Source organism: Silurus aristotelis, assembly GCF_946808225.1.
Source record: "Silurus aristotelis genome assembly, chromosome: 8".
Lineage (NCBI taxonomy): Eukaryota > Metazoa > Chordata > Actinopteri > Siluriformes > Siluridae > Silurus > Silurus aristotelis.
The window spans coordinates 19,858,516-19,875,919 of NC_139581.1; the positions used below are offsets into that span (position 1 = coordinate 19,858,516).

The 17,404-nt window shown below is 37.1% G+C and overlaps 1 protein-coding gene across 6 annotated transcripts in view; it reads left to right on the forward strand.

The window, feature by feature from the left end:
• arhgap32a (Rho GTPase activating protein 32a) overlaps window positions 1–15,094 on the forward strand; it is a 37,228-nt gene extending 22,134 nt beyond the window's left edge. For 5 of the 6 annotated variants that reach the window (XM_083549361.1, XM_083549360.1, XM_083549362.1 and 2 more), the window contains 14 exons: window positions 490–612; window positions 699–776; window positions 999–1,080; window positions 3,054–3,203; window positions 3,286–3,388; window positions 4,545–4,689; window positions 4,792–4,874; window positions 5,021–5,128; window positions 6,073–6,218; window positions 6,307–6,508; window positions 8,117–8,265; window positions 10,003–10,074; window positions 10,158–10,826; window positions 10,904–15,094. In XM_083549361.1, the coding sequence (XP_083405487.1) occupies window positions 490–612; window positions 699–776; window positions 999–1,080; window positions 3,054–3,203; window positions 3,286–3,388; window positions 4,545–4,689; window positions 4,792–4,874; window positions 5,021–5,128; window positions 6,073–6,218; window positions 6,307–6,508; window positions 8,117–8,265; window positions 10,003–10,074; window positions 10,158–10,826; window positions 10,904–13,182 (4,389 nt within the window). In that variant the 3' untranslated portion in view covers window positions 13,183–15,094. Of the gene's footprint in view, window positions 1–489; window positions 613–698; window positions 777–998; window positions 1,081–2,200; window positions 2,300–3,053; window positions 3,204–3,285; window positions 3,389–4,544; window positions 4,690–4,791; window positions 4,875–5,020; window positions 5,129–6,072; window positions 6,219–6,306; window positions 6,509–8,116; window positions 8,266–10,002; window positions 10,075–10,157; window positions 10,827–10,903 lie in introns of those variants that run through there. The other variant, XM_083549365.1, reaches the window with a different exon arrangement.
• The last annotated feature ends 2,310 nt before the right edge of the window (window positions 15,095–17,404 follow it).

The following is a 17,404-nucleotide window of genomic DNA, read 5'->3' on the forward strand; positions in this document are numbered from 1 at the left end:
ATTCATTCAGTAACAGTAACCAATTTATCCCTGGTCAAGGTCAGATGGAGCCTATCCTGGGAACACTGAGGAAAGTTTCTCCTTAGATGGTATATTAGTCCATCATAAGGCATAATGGACACACCAACTTTACATTCATTCATTCCTTTGGGTTGTTCAGTGTAACCAATCTGCATACCTGTTAGTTATTATAATACCTTTGAAGAAGTAAAAGGGAACAGAAAATCCTTTGAGACAGTATCCTGAGCTTATAATGTGTTTCCGTCAGTGCCTCTACTCAGAGCCAGCAAAACAACTACTGTAATTTACAAGTATTCACCCACAACAATAGTTTTTTTCCAGACTGTTTTTATATATATTGCATTTGATTTAAATACCAGAAGGGTCTGTATATGTTCCTGTTCAGCAAAATTACTCGATTTAATTACTATTTATTTCTCATGTTCTCATTTATCTGTTTTTATCTCTCCCCATTTTTGTCTCACACAGATTGATAATAAAGGAAATCGCCTGCTGGTCCATGACGAGTCCTCCATTAATGTTCCAGCTGTCGCTGCAGCTCACGTCATAAAGCGCTATATTGCCCAGGCTGCCGATGAGCTCTCTTTCGAGGTGACTCTTTTGAAAGTTTTATACAAGTTTTGTCCAACTATTTGACTATCTGTCACTTAGCACATTGTTTTTCATTCTGGTTTCAGGTTGGAGACATAGTTTCGGTTATTGACATGCCTCCAAAGGAAGACACTGGATGGTGGAGAGGAAAACATGGCTTTAAGGTGGGGTATATTTTGTAGCACAGCACCACAGTTTGTGTTTATGCTTACATTGTGTCTCTCCTAATATATGTTGTATCTTGTCTTTTCTTTTTATTTGAAAATATTAAATGTTTAGGTAAACACATACCAGCAATGTCTAGCCATTTTTGGAAATGGTCTTGTTTCTTTGGCAGTCAATTCTTCTGCATTCTAGAAATAAATGCTCTTTTATTGTTTTTACAGGTGGGATTTTTTCCTTGTGAGTGTGTGGAACTGATCAGTGAGAAAATCTCTCCTAACGTCACCGGTTCACTTCCCAAACCAGGTATTTTTGTGTAAATTTAGAGTAAAACAAAGAACAACCAAGCCACTCCTTTTTAATGTTTTGTTGAACAAGGATAAACTTTGATGATTTGCTAGAACTGTAATTTTCAGTAAATAATTTATCCTGATCAGGGACATTGTAATTCAGAGCTGATCCCTAAAACACTGGTCATGAGGCAGGAATATAGTGCAGATCGAAACACCTAAACCTAATTAAGACAAAATGTGTACATTCTTCCTAGGCAAAATACCTTCCGTTTTTCGGAGGTATTTTATAATCTCGTATGCACATAGTGCGAACATGAATAGCTACACAAGCTCACAATGAAACCGAAGACCTAGAGATGAGTGGCAGCAATAATACCTGCTAAGCCTCTATGCTACTTTGCAGAGCATTTTACAATGAAATGCTCAGTAAGCTTGTTGGGACAAACCTTTACATTGTTAAATACAAACTCTGATGTTTGCTATATTTTTGTTCTCTGTTGAGTTTTTTAATAGGTAGCTAAACACACTGAATGTGAAAAAACTAACCCTGATATCTGACAGACATCGAGACTCAGGATACCGAGGCATATCAAGTATTAGCAAACTGGTTAGCAAAGATTAGCTAACTATAAGAAACATAGAATGAGGAGGAAAATACACATGGCGAAGCAGCCTAGGCAGCGCTGTAAAATCTAGCAACAGCTGGCTGGAAAGTGTAGTCAGTTTAGATAGCTAGTTAAGTTATTATATAAATCAGTAGTTAATAAGGGTTTATGGATGTGGTGTGGAAGGACATGCAGGTGGTTGGGGGGAAAGAGGCAGATGTATAGGACGGGGGGTATCGAGACGAATGATCCGCTGTGGCGCCCCCTAATGGGAGAAGCCAAAAGATGAAGAAGTAGGTAATAAGTACTTGAATTAGGTCAGTTGTTTAAATATACAAGTTAGTTAAACATTAACAATAGTCATTACGTTCAATATGAGTTTGTTGGGTGTCAGTGTCAGTCGAATATAAAAGTTAATTATATGTGTATATTATATGTAAGTAGTACACTGTAGTATAGTCATTTTTTATCAAAATAGTTATAGTGCATTCTGAAAATATTCAGGACCTTACCCCAAAATGTTTGTAGGCTTCATCAGATCCTGTCTCTGAGCATTGCAGGCAGTTCCTGTGACCTCGTGACTTGGTATTTGCTCTGATTTTAGCCATGAGACCATAACCTAGACAGGTATGTGCCTTTCCAAATAATGTCCAGTCAATTGCACTTGCCACAGGCGGAGTCCAATCAAAATTTAGAAACATCTCAAAGATGTTCCTAAGAAAATTGGACATACTTGAAAATTATCCTTTTTAAATTATACTCACTGAATACTAATTTATATGTTACACTTCAGTATTTAGTTTTTAATTTTATCTGTTAAGTTTCCACAAATCTGGTTTGTAGATATTGCATGAAATGTGGAAAATATAAAGGGGTCTGAATACTTTCTGAATGCACTGTAAGTAAATAAGTGAATTGGTTAAATAAGTTAAGTTAAGTAAAGTTTATTTCTATAGCGCTTTTCACAATGGACATTGTCTAAAAGCAGCTTTTTCAGAATTTAAGAATTAAGGTGAACGATGTGTATTTATCCCTGATTAAAAACAGCCTGGGCGACTGTGGCAAGGAAGAACTCCCTAGATGTTATTAGTTACTCTCTAAGTTAGTTAAATATGTTTATTTAAGTTAATAGTTGAATTTTTTCTATCTTTTGCATGACGTATGAAAATCCACATCAACTCAGACTAGCAGCTGTGACTATGAATAAAACTAATTCGTCGTTTCAGTGACTTTTTCACTATTTTATTTGCTACTAAAAAAAAACATAGCAGCTTTAATCATTTCGTTTTTATTTGTTATATGTCCAACATGAAGTGGTTCAAAGTTTCACTTTGATTAAATATAGCATCAGAAAGTCCTACTTTTGTGTCATGTCTTTTAGTGTCTAATAAGCATGGGAAGCTGATCACATTCCTGCGTACTTTCATGAAGTCGAGGCCTACTAAACAGAAGCTGAAGCAGAGAGGCATCCTGAGGGAGAGGGTGTTTGGATGTGACCTGGGAGAGCATCTCCTCAATTCAGGTCATGATGGTGAGTAGAAAGAGAAAAAAAAATCTGAATTTTTGAAGAAAGGTCTTTTTTTTTATTTCCATTTTATTTTTCTCTGCTGCAGTGCCCCAAGTCATCAAGAGCTGCACTGAGTTTATTGAGAAGCATGGGGTCGTAGATGGCATTTACAGACTGTCTGGTATATCCTCTAACATTCAGAAACTACGGTAAGTGCTTTTAAATGTGTCAGTTATAGACACCTGACGTGGTTACCTTTTTTCCCTTTTCTAATGAGATAAGCCCAACTCAGGTGCAACAGCAAAATCTGGGGTGTTATTACGGTTGTAACAAAGCACATTTTTTACATTTAATGCTGCAGAATACCTGAGAAACAAAAGTACTTTCTGTTTTTGTCATTCTCGTTATACATACACAGTGCACAAAAACAGGGCATAAGACTAAGATTGTATACCATCAGGACTCCATTAATCTATCAAAAAACGTAACCACATCATTGGTTAAAAAAAAAATGGTAAACAAAAACAAACTTTAATATCTGCTTATTAGTCTAGAACAGGGGTCCTCAACATTTTTCAGGTCGGCAATAGACATAAAAAGTCAAACATTGTTTCAATAATAGAAATCAATCATATTACACTAGTTATAACAATTAGAACTATGTTGTTGTACATGCATCATTGTCTGTATATTTTAAAATCTTTCACAAGATGTATGCATCATTAACATATTTTGCAAGTAAAATCACAATTTATTAAGTTGTTCACAGTTGTCTTTTATTTACTTATTATACTCAGATATGCAGTTTCATACATTTTCTTTTTACTATCAGGAGGAGAATTATACATTTTTACATGAACTTTAGCTTTAATTTTAATAGGACTTTATTATTAGAAAAATATAATTTTAAAATTCAATATACTATCTTTGATGTTTTGACCCATATTTTTTATATTTAACAAAAATAATTTGCGATTCAACATTAATTAACGCTTCCCCCTGCAGTACTGCCAGTGGACCCCCGGTTGAAGACCCATGGTATAGATTATTTGGAGTGTTTGCCATACAAGTTTGCCAGTGTATGAGCTTTTACTATAGAAAGCATACAATAATATTACTATTGTAACATTAACCTACAATTTACAATTAATTTACAGCCGGATCTGCCTGTGCTGTTATACACAAATAATGCATACCTTCTGACCAATCAGATTTCAGTATGCAACCATGCTGTGGTAGAAGGCTTTCTATTTAACTGATGTGCCGCATCTGTGAATGTAGACTTATAGAATTATATAAGATTTTTTTATATATAAATATAAATGTACAAATGAATAAAAGCGGCATCCTCTGCTGTTTCTTTAGGCACGAGTTTGATTCGGAGCACATTCCAGACCTCACCAAGGAAACGTATCTCCAGGACATCCATTCTGTAGGGTCTCTCTGCAAGCTCTATTTCCGCGAGCTCCCGAACCCACTGCTCACCTACCAGCTCTATGGCAAATTTTCAGTAAGTGTAAAGAGGTGTGCATTTTAGATCATGGTCATCAATCTACAGTGCCTTATGGATCTTTATTTTTTTTTTTGTGCACGTGCGTATGAATTATTATAGGAGGCTGTGTCAGGAGCTACAGACGATGAAAGGCTGGTCAAAATCCATGACGTCATTCAGCAGTTGCCTCCGCCACATTACAGGTTTGATTGTTGGACAGTACACTCTGGTGGCAAGAAGTAGTACTGCGGCTTAGTCTTGCTAAGCAATGTTGAATGTTATATGCACATGCAAAAAAAAAGTTCATGATTTAAAAGAGCATGTTGTTTGTTTGTTTTTGTTTTTTCAGAACTCTCGAGTTTCTAATGAGGCACTTGGCTCGCATGGCGACCTTTAGTTGTGTCACCAACATGCACTGCAAGAACTTGGCAATTGTCTGGGCTCCCAATCTCCTCAGGTGGTTTGCTTTTAGGCTGAGTATATACATAGATTTGAGTTTGGGGCTGTGGGTAAAGTTTTATATTAAGATTATATTAACATTAGTTATTGCATTAGTTTACATTAACAAACTATGTAATTTGACAACTTGATGAATTGTAAATATGGTAGCAAAAACACTAAGGAAAATGCATTTGTGTTGTTGCTTTTTTTGTTGCATATATACAATCAGTTGACGGCTAAATACATCTACAATTTAAAGGTTTTATATCAGTCAACATAGGCTCATTTTTATGTTGTAAACAGTAGTAATGTAAGAAGAACTCTTTGACCATACTCTTGTTAAACAAACAAATAAATAGAGGACTGAATAAAATCACTTGCATTATAGCAGCCAAACAGTGACACCCCTGATCAATCTCTTTTTTTTCTTCCATATGATGTTAATATGCAATTTGTATGTCAAAGACTTTCCTGTGTTGGAAAGCAATATGTTTTTAGCCCTGACTGCTACAAAGCACTGATGACTCTTTTCAAAATCACTAAATGATTGTTTTCATATAGAAAACCTCATATCCTCTACTACAATTGGTTATTAATAGGTTTAGGTGGAGTGTCTACAGGTAAATTAATATCCCTTTGCATCTGATACTACAGTCAGAGCTGCTGTTAAAAAAATACAATCTGACTGAATTGGGACTTTAAAATCAATAAAATGAAAATATAAATTCTGATTGTTGATGATAAAATTGCTCATGAATTAAAAATATCACTAATATGTACAATGTACTGTTTAGCTTTGCCTTTTTCTCCCAATGTTCTCTATATGTTCTGTAGACATAATATTTGTGAAATTGAGGGATTTAACGCACACCTGCTCTTCATGATTTGATTTGAATCCTTATACGCATGACTAAAACCTCCTTATTTTTTTTAAGTTCTAACTGTTCCTGGTCATTATAGGTCAAAACAAATCGAGTCAGCCTGCTTCAGTGGTGCATCTGCCTTCATGGAGGTACGGATTCAGTCGGTGGTAGTGGAGTTTATCCTCAATCACGTCGATGTCCTCTTCAGCCCCAAACTCAGCACTCTAATTCGTGAAAGCACAGGTAATGCAAAAAAAAAGTGTACTACACTACTGAATGGTCAATGTTCAGCGGTACTTTGATAACATTTTTCTCAAATGTGTTTTCATAGGTCACACCACTTTGTCCCGGCCGAAGTCTCTGCTTGTGTGCTCCCCATCCACTAAGTTGCTTTCACTAGAAGAGGCCCAAGCTCGTACTCAGGCCCAGCTCGCCTCTCCTGTCTCCCCTGAAAGCAAGTACATCGAGGTGGGAGAGGGTCCTGGTGCTTTGCATGGAAAATTTCATACCATATTAGAGTTTCCAATGGAAAGGTACGTCCAAGTCCAATTTACCTCTGTTATTGCAGAAACGTATACTCTATTAATTGTAATTTTACAAATAGCAATGAATACATTCAGTAATAACATTTATCCCATCCTATAATGAATGCTTTGCATGCTCTTGTTTCTCACTTTGTGTGTTTTGTTTAAAGTTTCTTGCTTTGCAGTTGTATTATGTGTTTTCCTTCTGATGTGTATTACAATTGCAATATCTGGCCGAAGGTTTCAAGACATCCACATGTGGGTCTTCCTGAAATCGATGACACATAGTTGTATAGAAGGGATTTTTTTTTTCCAGTTTTCCTTCACTGTAACTAATAAGCCTGGTCCAAACAGGTCACAACCCAGGGTTCCTACACAATTTGAAAAAGTATGGAATTTGATTTGACTGATTTCCAGGTTTGGATTAGTATAGAAAAAAAGAACATTTAGTAGTGAAAAATATTAGTATTTGCATACGATTGCTTCATTTTGTTTTTAAAAATATAAAATTAGGAATGTGTGAAAGTATTTTTTATAAAACAAAGGCTAGGTCTAGACTTATCCGGATAAATTTGAAAACGGCTTTTTCGTCTGAAAACGCTGTGCGTCCACTTTTTCTTTTCAATCCTTTCCCAAAAGCTGCGCATCCACACTGAAATGCCTAAAGAGCTTAGGTCTCTGTTCTGCGCATGATAAAAATCTAAGACGCTTCGACCTGCGGCATTTTCCCCTGCTGTTTATTTAGTATTTGAAATGTCACGGCAATTGGAAAAGAAATTTTCATTGTTTTTGAAAACACCTTTTCATTTTCAAATTTATCCACTTCATAAAAGCTAAGTTTTTGTTGACTGAAAACGTCGTCTTAGTATGGGCGGCCAAAACAGAGAGAAAACGCGTTTTTGAACGCATTTGTGTGGACATAGCCCGAAGATGTTATTTTGTGGAGTTAGGAGCAGATTCTCAGCTCTGCCGAAATTGGCGCTAGATTCGATCTGCATTGCTGTGATTGGTTGATTACCTTGTGAGGCAGCAGTTGCCATGGCAGTGCAGCACACAAACCATGCGACCAAATACATGGGAAACATCAGAGATTCTTATTCTGACATACTGTAAATCTGAGATTGTAACTTTACGAATGTTCTAGTTTGAAATAAAAAAAAATTATTTTAGATGTTAAATGTGGTCTTAAAAATCTTTAGGGAAGTCTGCATATTTGAGTATGGAAAAATGTGGAATTTTGAAGTAAAAATGTGTAGAAAACACATTAAAGATAGTTTGACAAGATTGGTGTGAAAGAACTTGAGTGGCCGGCACAGAGCCCTGACCTTAACCACACTGAACAACTTTGAGATGAATCGGCACACTGAGGAGGTCTGGGCGAAGTCACTCAACATCAGTGTCTGACCTCACTAATGCTCTTGGGGCTGAAAGAGCACAAATCCCCACAACCATGCTCCAAAATCTAGTGTAAACACTTTGTGTATACTGGCTGTATACATCCTTTTTTTTTTTTTTTTTATCTGTATTTGTCCCTGTCATTAAGTTTTAAAATGACATTGTATTAAAAGGTAATCTGTGTATCTGCTGTACTATAAATAATATTCTATGTTCTCATAGAAAGAAGGCCCAGACAAAGGTAAAGAAATCTCCTGTGGCAAGCTTTCGTTCTTTCTTCAATATGGCAAAATCCTCTAGCACAGGCAAGCGCAAACTGCACCGTCATCCCAGTGAGCCGAATACCATAAAGACTTCACAGGCACTTACAGGTACAGGTTTTCCTTTACATCCTTCAGTAATCGATATTGATTTCAATAATTTTGGCTAGACATAGGCAAACTACTCATTCATCTTTTTACACTTCTTTCATTTATACAAATCATTTAATTTATCTTATTACTGCTATGCACCAAGCCAATTACAGATACAAAGGAATTCATGTATTTAAAAAAATATATAACTACTGAAGCTGTGATTGTACAGAGCAGAACACTTCTTTTACAGAGGTAAAAGACCTGTTTCCACCTGTTCCACTTTCTCCTGAATATTGGTATACAGTAACTATGTTTTATGTGCATTAAGGCTCAAGAACATCATGTGCTGTTTGTGGCGGCCTGCACACACACTTCAAATCAGACCGTTCTGCCTTGCCTCACTGCATTCTCTATCTTTATAGAAGAAATAATAGTCTTTCTTTTTATTTTCTTGCCTCAATAGGATTGTAGCTTTTCGATGTAAAACACTAGTTAGCACTCGGCTCATGCTTCTACTACTAGCCTAATGATAATGATAATACTAATAATATAATACAATAATAATCATCATCAATCCCTCTTCATATTAGTTGTCATTAACGACTATGTGCATATGTTTAAAAAATAGTTTTATAAAATGATTATGTAAGGTAAAATTATAGAAATTGTGTTCATGTATAGGTAGGTTTAAAGGGGTAATGGCTAATTTTAGATTTAATTCATGCAAAAAAAAAAAAAAAAAGATATATATGTATGTATATATCTAAGATATATATGTATGTATATATCTACCGTATTTTCCGGACAATAAGCCGCTACTTTTTTCCCACGCTTTGAACCCCGTGGCTTAAACAATGAAGCGGCTGAATTTATGGATTTTTTTATGGTTTTTCCCGGTTTCAAGACAAAAAAACTGAGCCACATAACATTAGACCAATGAAATTGCAAACTGCTTTAGGTGAACCAATTAAACTCTTTCTATTGAATCAGATGTGTTCCCACTGAATCGGGCCACACCACATCATAAATATGGATGATGTTCCTCTGACGTTTGACCTGCCGCTCCCTCGGACTGTCAACAGGAAATGCAAATCATTCGTCACGCTAAAAACAACTGAGCATATAAAAACGCACTTCACCTGTGTTCTGAGCTGCACGGCATCGGGAGAAAAGCTTCACCGATGGTGATTTTTAAATGCACGACGATGCCAAAAGATAAACTCTTGAGAGAAATAGTTGTGAAAGGAAGGAGTAAGACAGTGAACAATGACTTTCTTGGTAGGCTACTGTTTAGATACAAGCCGTGTAACAGACACTGTCTTTCGTTAAAGCCTGTGCAAAGTAATTAGTTTCAGTGTAGACAGGCTTATATACAGGTGCGGCTTATTTATGTTCAAAATAAAAATCTTTTTTAAATTCAGTGTGTGCGGCTTATATTTGGGTGCACTTAATGGTCCGGAAATTACGGTATGTAAATACATATATACATATATACAGACCAACACAATATTAGGCAGGTGGTCAAAATGTTATGTCTGATCTGTGGCCATAATAGTTTACTTGCTATTGTTACTATTTTGCACAAGGTGGGGATATGCTATTCCCACCTTACTAAGTCAATACACTATTTCAGAATTTTTATGTGACACTAAAAATGTATATCCAATCATGGTTTGGGTTCATAAAAAGTGTAATGCACTTAGTGGATTCGGTATAATCTGATTGAAAATCTGCATTGATTTGATTTTCCAGGTGGTAGAGGAGATACAGGAACTCTACGATCATCTAAAAGTGAAGAATCTCTGTCGTCAAATACTCTTGAGGGTAAAGTGCTGCTTTATTCAGCTTTTCTCTCTGTAATGCGCCTGACATTTAATGTCTGTTCTATATCACGTTGTCTGTTTTAGGTGGATCAGCAATGTACCAGGCACGCAGGCTCCGCTCTACTAGTGTTGCCTTGTCTACTTCCTTCAACGAAGAGCTGCTAAACAGAGACCACAGAGACTCTCAGTTAAGAAATAAAGAGAGGAAAGACATAGCTTTGTCCACCACTTGTGTGCCTGCTCTCATATCGACCCCACACTCTGCTGATGCTGATATTGGCAAGGCTTCTCAAGACTTTGACCCAATTTCGTTTCATTGTGGTTCAGCACCGATTGAAGCTTCCGTGACTGAAGAAAGAAAAAGAGGCAGCAGACGGAAGACTGGAGGCAGTACCGGTGAATCAGAGACCTTAAAAAAAGTCACCCCTACAGGACCATCTGATGCAATCCCAACTGTTTTAGAGGACACTAATAATAAGCACTCAATGCCAGCAAAATTCCGAACAGCCATCACAGCTAAAGATGAACTGAAATCCTCTCAGATTGTTCCTGTGGGTCTGATCCCTAACCCTGAGGATTTTGAGATGAAAAATATGTCTGTGCCTTCCACAGAAGTCATACCACCCCTTGGCAAGCCCAATGATTCAACATGGGCACAAAACAGTGTGAACAAGCCTTTAATCCGGACAGAAGCTGAAAGCATTGATGAAGCGCACACTGAGGAAACTAGACCAGTGAAACAAACAGAATCAGGTGAGTCTTTGGTTTTCTGCAATTTGCTATTTCTGTAAAGTCTGTTGTAAAACTGTTTTGTTATTCCCTATTCCTAGGTGCTGTGACCTTCGACTGCACACCAGGGCTGGTAAGATCAGTGTCTCTAATAACCTCCCAGCCTGCTGTAAAGAATGCTGCTCGTATGCTGGCCCTTGCCTTGGCTGAATCTGCACAACAGGCCACCGGGCTGAAAAAACGAGGGAGTTCAGAACCACCAACTCCTGTTTCTCCAAGTCACCTCCAGGATCCACTTTCTGTACTGCAGTGGCCTCCAAAACCTACTGTTCAAGCCCAAACATCGGCTGCCAGTAGAGGGCATTGCTGCGGAACCTGCAAAAAGGTTTTCGGAACACCTTCAAGCATCCTATCTGCAGGAAGTTTCACCGATGCTGGCAGCCTACAGAGCACTTGCGCATGTCATGGCAGTGAGAGTGGACTTAGCTGCTCTGATGGGGGTGATGTTTCGGCTGAAAGTCATGACACTAATTTGCCCTGCCAGGACATACCTGATGTTAAAAGTTTAAACACGAGGCAGAATGCTGAATGCCACATGCCCATGAGAGAAAATGTCCGCCATGTTGGAGTTGGTACAGATGGTGGTAGCCCAAACCAGTTCTCTGACATTGAATCATACAAGAACCTGATGCCCCTTTCTTCACAGACAGAAACATCACTCCATACTACTGACAGTCAGTCAGCCAGGGCTTCTCTTTTCCATAAGCAAGCTGCCAATGCTTCTAATTTCCGTGTGATATTAGCTGAAGCTTCTATGCCAGCCTCAGTGCATGATGTTCTTCCACAATCTCCAGTTACTTCTCCGACTTCTGTTTATCAGTACAGTCCCAAAGATGAAACCTTGGGGCCATCAAGTGAAACATACTGGCCAGGTCCATTTGGACAGACCGGTCCTTTCCAGCCGGATTATATGCAGTTCCAAACTAAGATCTTCTCCAAGGACCACTTCAACACCCTGGCACCAAGGTCCCTCCATCAGTCCATTAAATACAAGAGTCAACATAGTTATGAACACTCTCCAAGCTTCCTTTATAGACATGGTGGCCCAAGATACCCACAAATGGATGGTACGGCTGTGTATCCCACTATTCGTAGGGTAAGGTCGATGCATGCACCACCAGAGGACACGTTTTTGTTCCCGCATCCATCTTACCAGAACAGTACTTATCGCAGACAGTTTCTTTCGGATATTCACCAAGTGAGGCCTTATTTTGAGGATGGTAAAGTTCAATATAGGTGCAAGCCCTATTCAGGAGCGCAGTATAACAACCTGGATCAGTACAGAGTAAGCAGTCAAGGATACAGCCACTCCTACACTCTCCTCAGACGGCCTACCTATCCTGGTCGAGTGATAAGCAAAGCTGAGAATTATCACAACCCCCTCATCAATATGTCCTATAGCAGAGAAGGTAGTTTTATACAACAAGGTACTGGCCATTTTCCAAGAACAAGAAATGTTCCATATGAGGGTTTTGATGCCGGATTATCAGATCGACATTTCAGTCCATCGATTAGACAAGCGAATATAGAGAAGAAGAGAGTGCAAGATGTCCCCCAGTTCCATCTTCCGAAGGAAAGCCTAAGGGGCCAAGAAACAATGCACACCAGGAGTAAATCTGATTCTGCCAAAGATCTGCTTATTTCTACTGAAGGGGCTGATGGGAAGTACAGGGTTACCATGGTGTCCCATTACTCCCCTGAACACCCAGTCTCTGAACCTAACATGCCCATTCCCATCCAAAAAGAAAAACAGAAGAGTGGGCACAGCGTCAAACCTGCCCTAGCACTAAAGCAAAGTCGGTCTATGCAGAACTATGCACAGCACACACTTGAGCATTTGTCACAACCGCGTAAGCTAACTCTGCATAAAGAATACAGCTGCCCTGATTTTAAACACACTGATTCTTCAGATCACAGCAGCGCCCGACTTTACAACCAGGATAAGCTGATGAGGATCCACAGCAGCCATCCTAAAGAGGACTTTCAATACTCTTGGGCTAAGGGACATGATTTGCAACGATCAACAAGGTCACAGAGCATGAAAAGCCATCGACATCCAAGACATGCTAAAATGACGTTTGAGCCTGAGCATAGATTTTCGTGTCCCGTCCAGAGCAGGCCAAGGACTCGCAGCATGCTTGCTCCATCTCGCACTGATTACATGGACAGTTATGTGTCTTTGCAGCCCAAAGTTCACGGCATTTTTCCAAACTATGGCTGCATGCCCCCTCACAGTAACAGACTGTACCCTACATCTATGGGCACAGGACGTTTTCTTCACTCTGAGATTAGGCCAGAGACAGAAATATATGCTGAATGATAGGTACTTATGGATGTGTATAAAAGGAAAAAAAATAGCGGTTTATTTTATTTTATTAAGTCTATTATAAAAAAAAGAAGAAGAAAGAGAAGCATTACATGTATTTTAATATTGTATGAAATTTTACCTGTAGATTATCTCATATTAATACATATCAGATAACACTGTCACTCATAGAGTTTGGTGACATTACATTAACTTTCACATAGCATTTTTACTAATTATATAAAAACATGAATAAATAATTTGTAATAGGTAAATAAAGGTAATTTTGTTCAGCAAATCATTATAACTCACTTTTCAGCTGTTTCCCCAGAATTTCATATCTTCTGAAATCTTAAAATTTCATCATAAAACATATATATACTTGGTCTCACAAGGTATTAATAAACTGATAAAACTAGTATTTGGATAACCAAAATACCAGTTTGGCATCCAAGGAACTGTCACAAATTCTTATTGTGTATTTAATTTTTTTTTACGTGTCTTTTTGTGTGTCTTTTTATATAGCGATTCCAAAATCTATGATGAATGCTGTGAACACATCTGGCAATTCTGGTCCGTGTAATAGACACTGTAAGGTCCTGATTTACAGAGACTTAAAGTAATTTGTGTGCAATAAGACACATTGCAGGAATATTGAAAATAAATGTGTAAAGTTACATGTAAGGTCATGCTGAGTTTAAAGTTCAAAAATATATAATAATAAACTGAATTTAAAAGTACAACAAAGACTATTGAAATGGGTTGGGGTTCTCATCAAATGTAAATAAATTAATTAACTTTTCAATGACTTTATTTTGGCACTGAATCATGCAGCGAATATCTCGGATCAATCCAACTTTACAGTAATTATTATTTTTTAAATATTTTCTGATTATTTTCCTAAAGCCGGCATTACTTACACAAAGCATTAAGACATTGTGAAATGGTTCAAATGCAGCTTCTGGAAATGTAATGCACGCTGTACCTTTCAGTTATTTAAATTTGTGTACACAGTTTCTGTCACCTATCTAGTGACTTTTAGGTAATTGTGTGCAAAATATTTTACATATATTGACACTGCCATGTATTTTCCACCTTGATATACAATCACAAAGATTGAAAACACAAAATAGGCAACTTGTGATTTCAGTATTTTTTTAAAGTCACAGTTCACCAAAGACTCAGTCACTTTTTTGTTGTTGTTTTGTAAACAATTTACATTTTCACATGTACACCTTTATTAAATCAGGGCCTGTAAAATATTCCACATATACTTATACTATACTTGTTTCCCAAACAGTCTAGTTACCGAGGTTTTCATTCAAAACCAGTGTAATTATTTGTCCTAGGGTAATTTCTTTGCTAGTTTTCATCTGTGTAAGCTCCATTTAAGAGTCCTTCTTTTTTATTAGTTTTGTGTCAAAGTTGTCAAATGAAGTCATAACTATTAAGACTTAGCGTTAAGACTAAAAACTGCTACGTTTCTAATGGACCGCTGTAATATATACAAGTCTTGTGGTGTTAAACATATTTTCTTGCTGTTTATTGCTTATAAAGTATGTTGTAGGTGAATAGGCAAGCACTTTATAATTAGACCCAGTCTGTGCAAAAAAAAGCAGACACTTTAAGAAGACTTTAATGAAGATAATAATTTTACAACTTACAATGGTATGCAATAGAGTTGAGGATAAGGATTGATTAGAAGAGTGATCCTGGAATTCAAGATCAGGGTCAAGTTGAATTGACCATTAAATGGTTACACATGGAAATATAATGTAAATTCATATATTTATTTAAATAAAAACAGTCGTTCTTGTGTAGTTGAACATATGTGTAATGTTTAATATCCTAAGGGTTTTTATGTTGTCTACTTGTTTTTTTATGTTGTACTATTACTTTCATTAAAAATTCAATATATGAGCTGTAATTCTTGTTTATCATTTTCACATCTGCTTCACAAAACTGCACTTGACCTATAATGGTAATTAAATTTTATTGCTTTTATTATTATTATAATATTTCAAACAGCATTACAGTCTAGGCCTGTGCTAATATTTACATCTTTATAGCAGGATAGAGGCTATTAGTAAACTCTTTACTGCTTTTTTGCATTGATTTAGCTGCTTATTCATGACCCTAACATTTTTAACACTGAACATGAGGAAATACACAAAAGTTAATGGACATCTGACCATTTGTATATGAATTTTAAGCAATCCAATTCCCCATTTAGTCCACATTTGCTGTTATAATAACATCAACTCTTCTGGGAAGATGATTTACTAGATCTTGGAGTGTGCCTATGGAGATTTCAGCCACAAGGTTGTTAGTAATGTCAGGCAATGATGTAGGGGGAGGAGGACTGGGGTGCAGTCAGTGTTCCATTTCATTCCAAAGGTGTTTAATAAGGTTGAGGTCAGAGCTCTATAGCAGGCCACTCAAGATCTTTCACTACAACCCATGTACACTTCATAAAAACGGCTCCGTGTTGGCTTTGTTACAGGTTTCCCTGTCAAGTAAAGGGAAAATTTAAATGTTCCACATTCAAAGCCATCCACATACAAATGTGCTTCCAATTTTGTGGTAACAGTTTGGGGAAGAACCCAAAATAGCTGGAAAAGACAGGTGCCCCAGTCCCAGAAATAATGGGTTTATTAATTTACTTAATAAATAATAATACGGCAAGAGCTTTTGGTAACATAAAAATTTGCTAAAATGTTTTAAATGACTGTGACATGTTTGCTGGCACCAGAAGGGCTGGGTTAAGAATTTCAGAAACTGCTGCTCTCCTGGGATTTTTACACACAACAGTCTCCAGAGATAACACAGAATGGTAAAAACAAAAAAAAACAATCAGAATGCAGGCCGAACTGCCTGGTTATTTATTGACAGAGATCATAGATCAATGGCCAGACTGGTTCAAACTAAAAAAGAATGCTATTATAAATAAAAAATAAAAAAAAAACTATATATAACTGTGGTGAGCAGAAAAGTATGTCACATCAAAAGAGAAATCCATCTTCATAAGGGTGACACAAGCTGATGGGATAATAAATCGTTATTAAGTGACAACCGTATAGTCTAAAGTCAATTAGTAAAGCTACGTTTGGTAATGATTCATTTTCAGAAATATCTGTTGATGAAACCTTTTTGTTCCAGTTTATGCTCTTGGAGGCAGAACAATCACATAGTGGAACACAGCAGCATACAGGATAACATTACCATAAATCATTGACCCTAAGCAGCCAACATAGGCCAGTTGTTAATGATTATAAATATGTGTCTACATGTTTTTGCTTGGCATTTTGCCTGGCATTAAACATACAGCCAGTCTTGTACTCGTTCTATAATCCATTATCGTAATGTTCATCATGTCAACACACTTGATACTGTTTAACAACTTTTTACACCTGTATACTGAAATCATTTATAATCCCACTACGTTACCCAGGTTTTCTTTTTAAGTAATTGAGATCTCAAGGTTTCATAAGTGTGTTGTCTCAGGGAGATTTTCCACTATCTCATCATACATAGGAATTTCTGTAAACTGCCTGGAAAGTATCAAGGGTTTAAAAGTGATATACAGGAAAACTGAGTCTAACTCAAACCTCTCTAATTCCACTAGTGTAAAGAACCAGCAGGTTTACACAAGATAGATACAGCATTGGGTCACAGTTGCTTGTAATAATTTTAACAGCAGATGGCGCCTTAGCACTAAAAGAACCGGAAAGCCATTAGATGTACTGTATGTTACTCCATCAAATATGATCCACATCTAGAGCATTTCATTTATTTTTTTGAATTGTAATCACTCATAACTATTTTGACTGTTTCAGCAGGAGACAAGAATCCAAATGATGGATCTGAGTCTTTAGTCCATTGCTTTTATAAACATGTACCATGAGAGAAATGGAAATAGTTTAGTACATGGTGTGGTGACAGTTCATATAAATAACGCTTATAAAATAACTGTGGGAACTGGTGGCTCCCTCTGACATTATAGAAAACATCGTGCAGTGATTCTCTCATCCCCTGGCAGTCAGAAGAAAGTAAAATAAAGAGCTAATTGATCTTTACATAACTAACTGGGTTTCTATGAACCCCGTATACCAGCCAGGAGTGCTACCTGGATACTATTGCGAGTGTGCACAAACACATGCTGAGTCTTTTCAATGACGCAAGATGCAGCTTTCACAGTAAATGCCTCTGTCATACTGCCATCTGTCCATAGAACTTT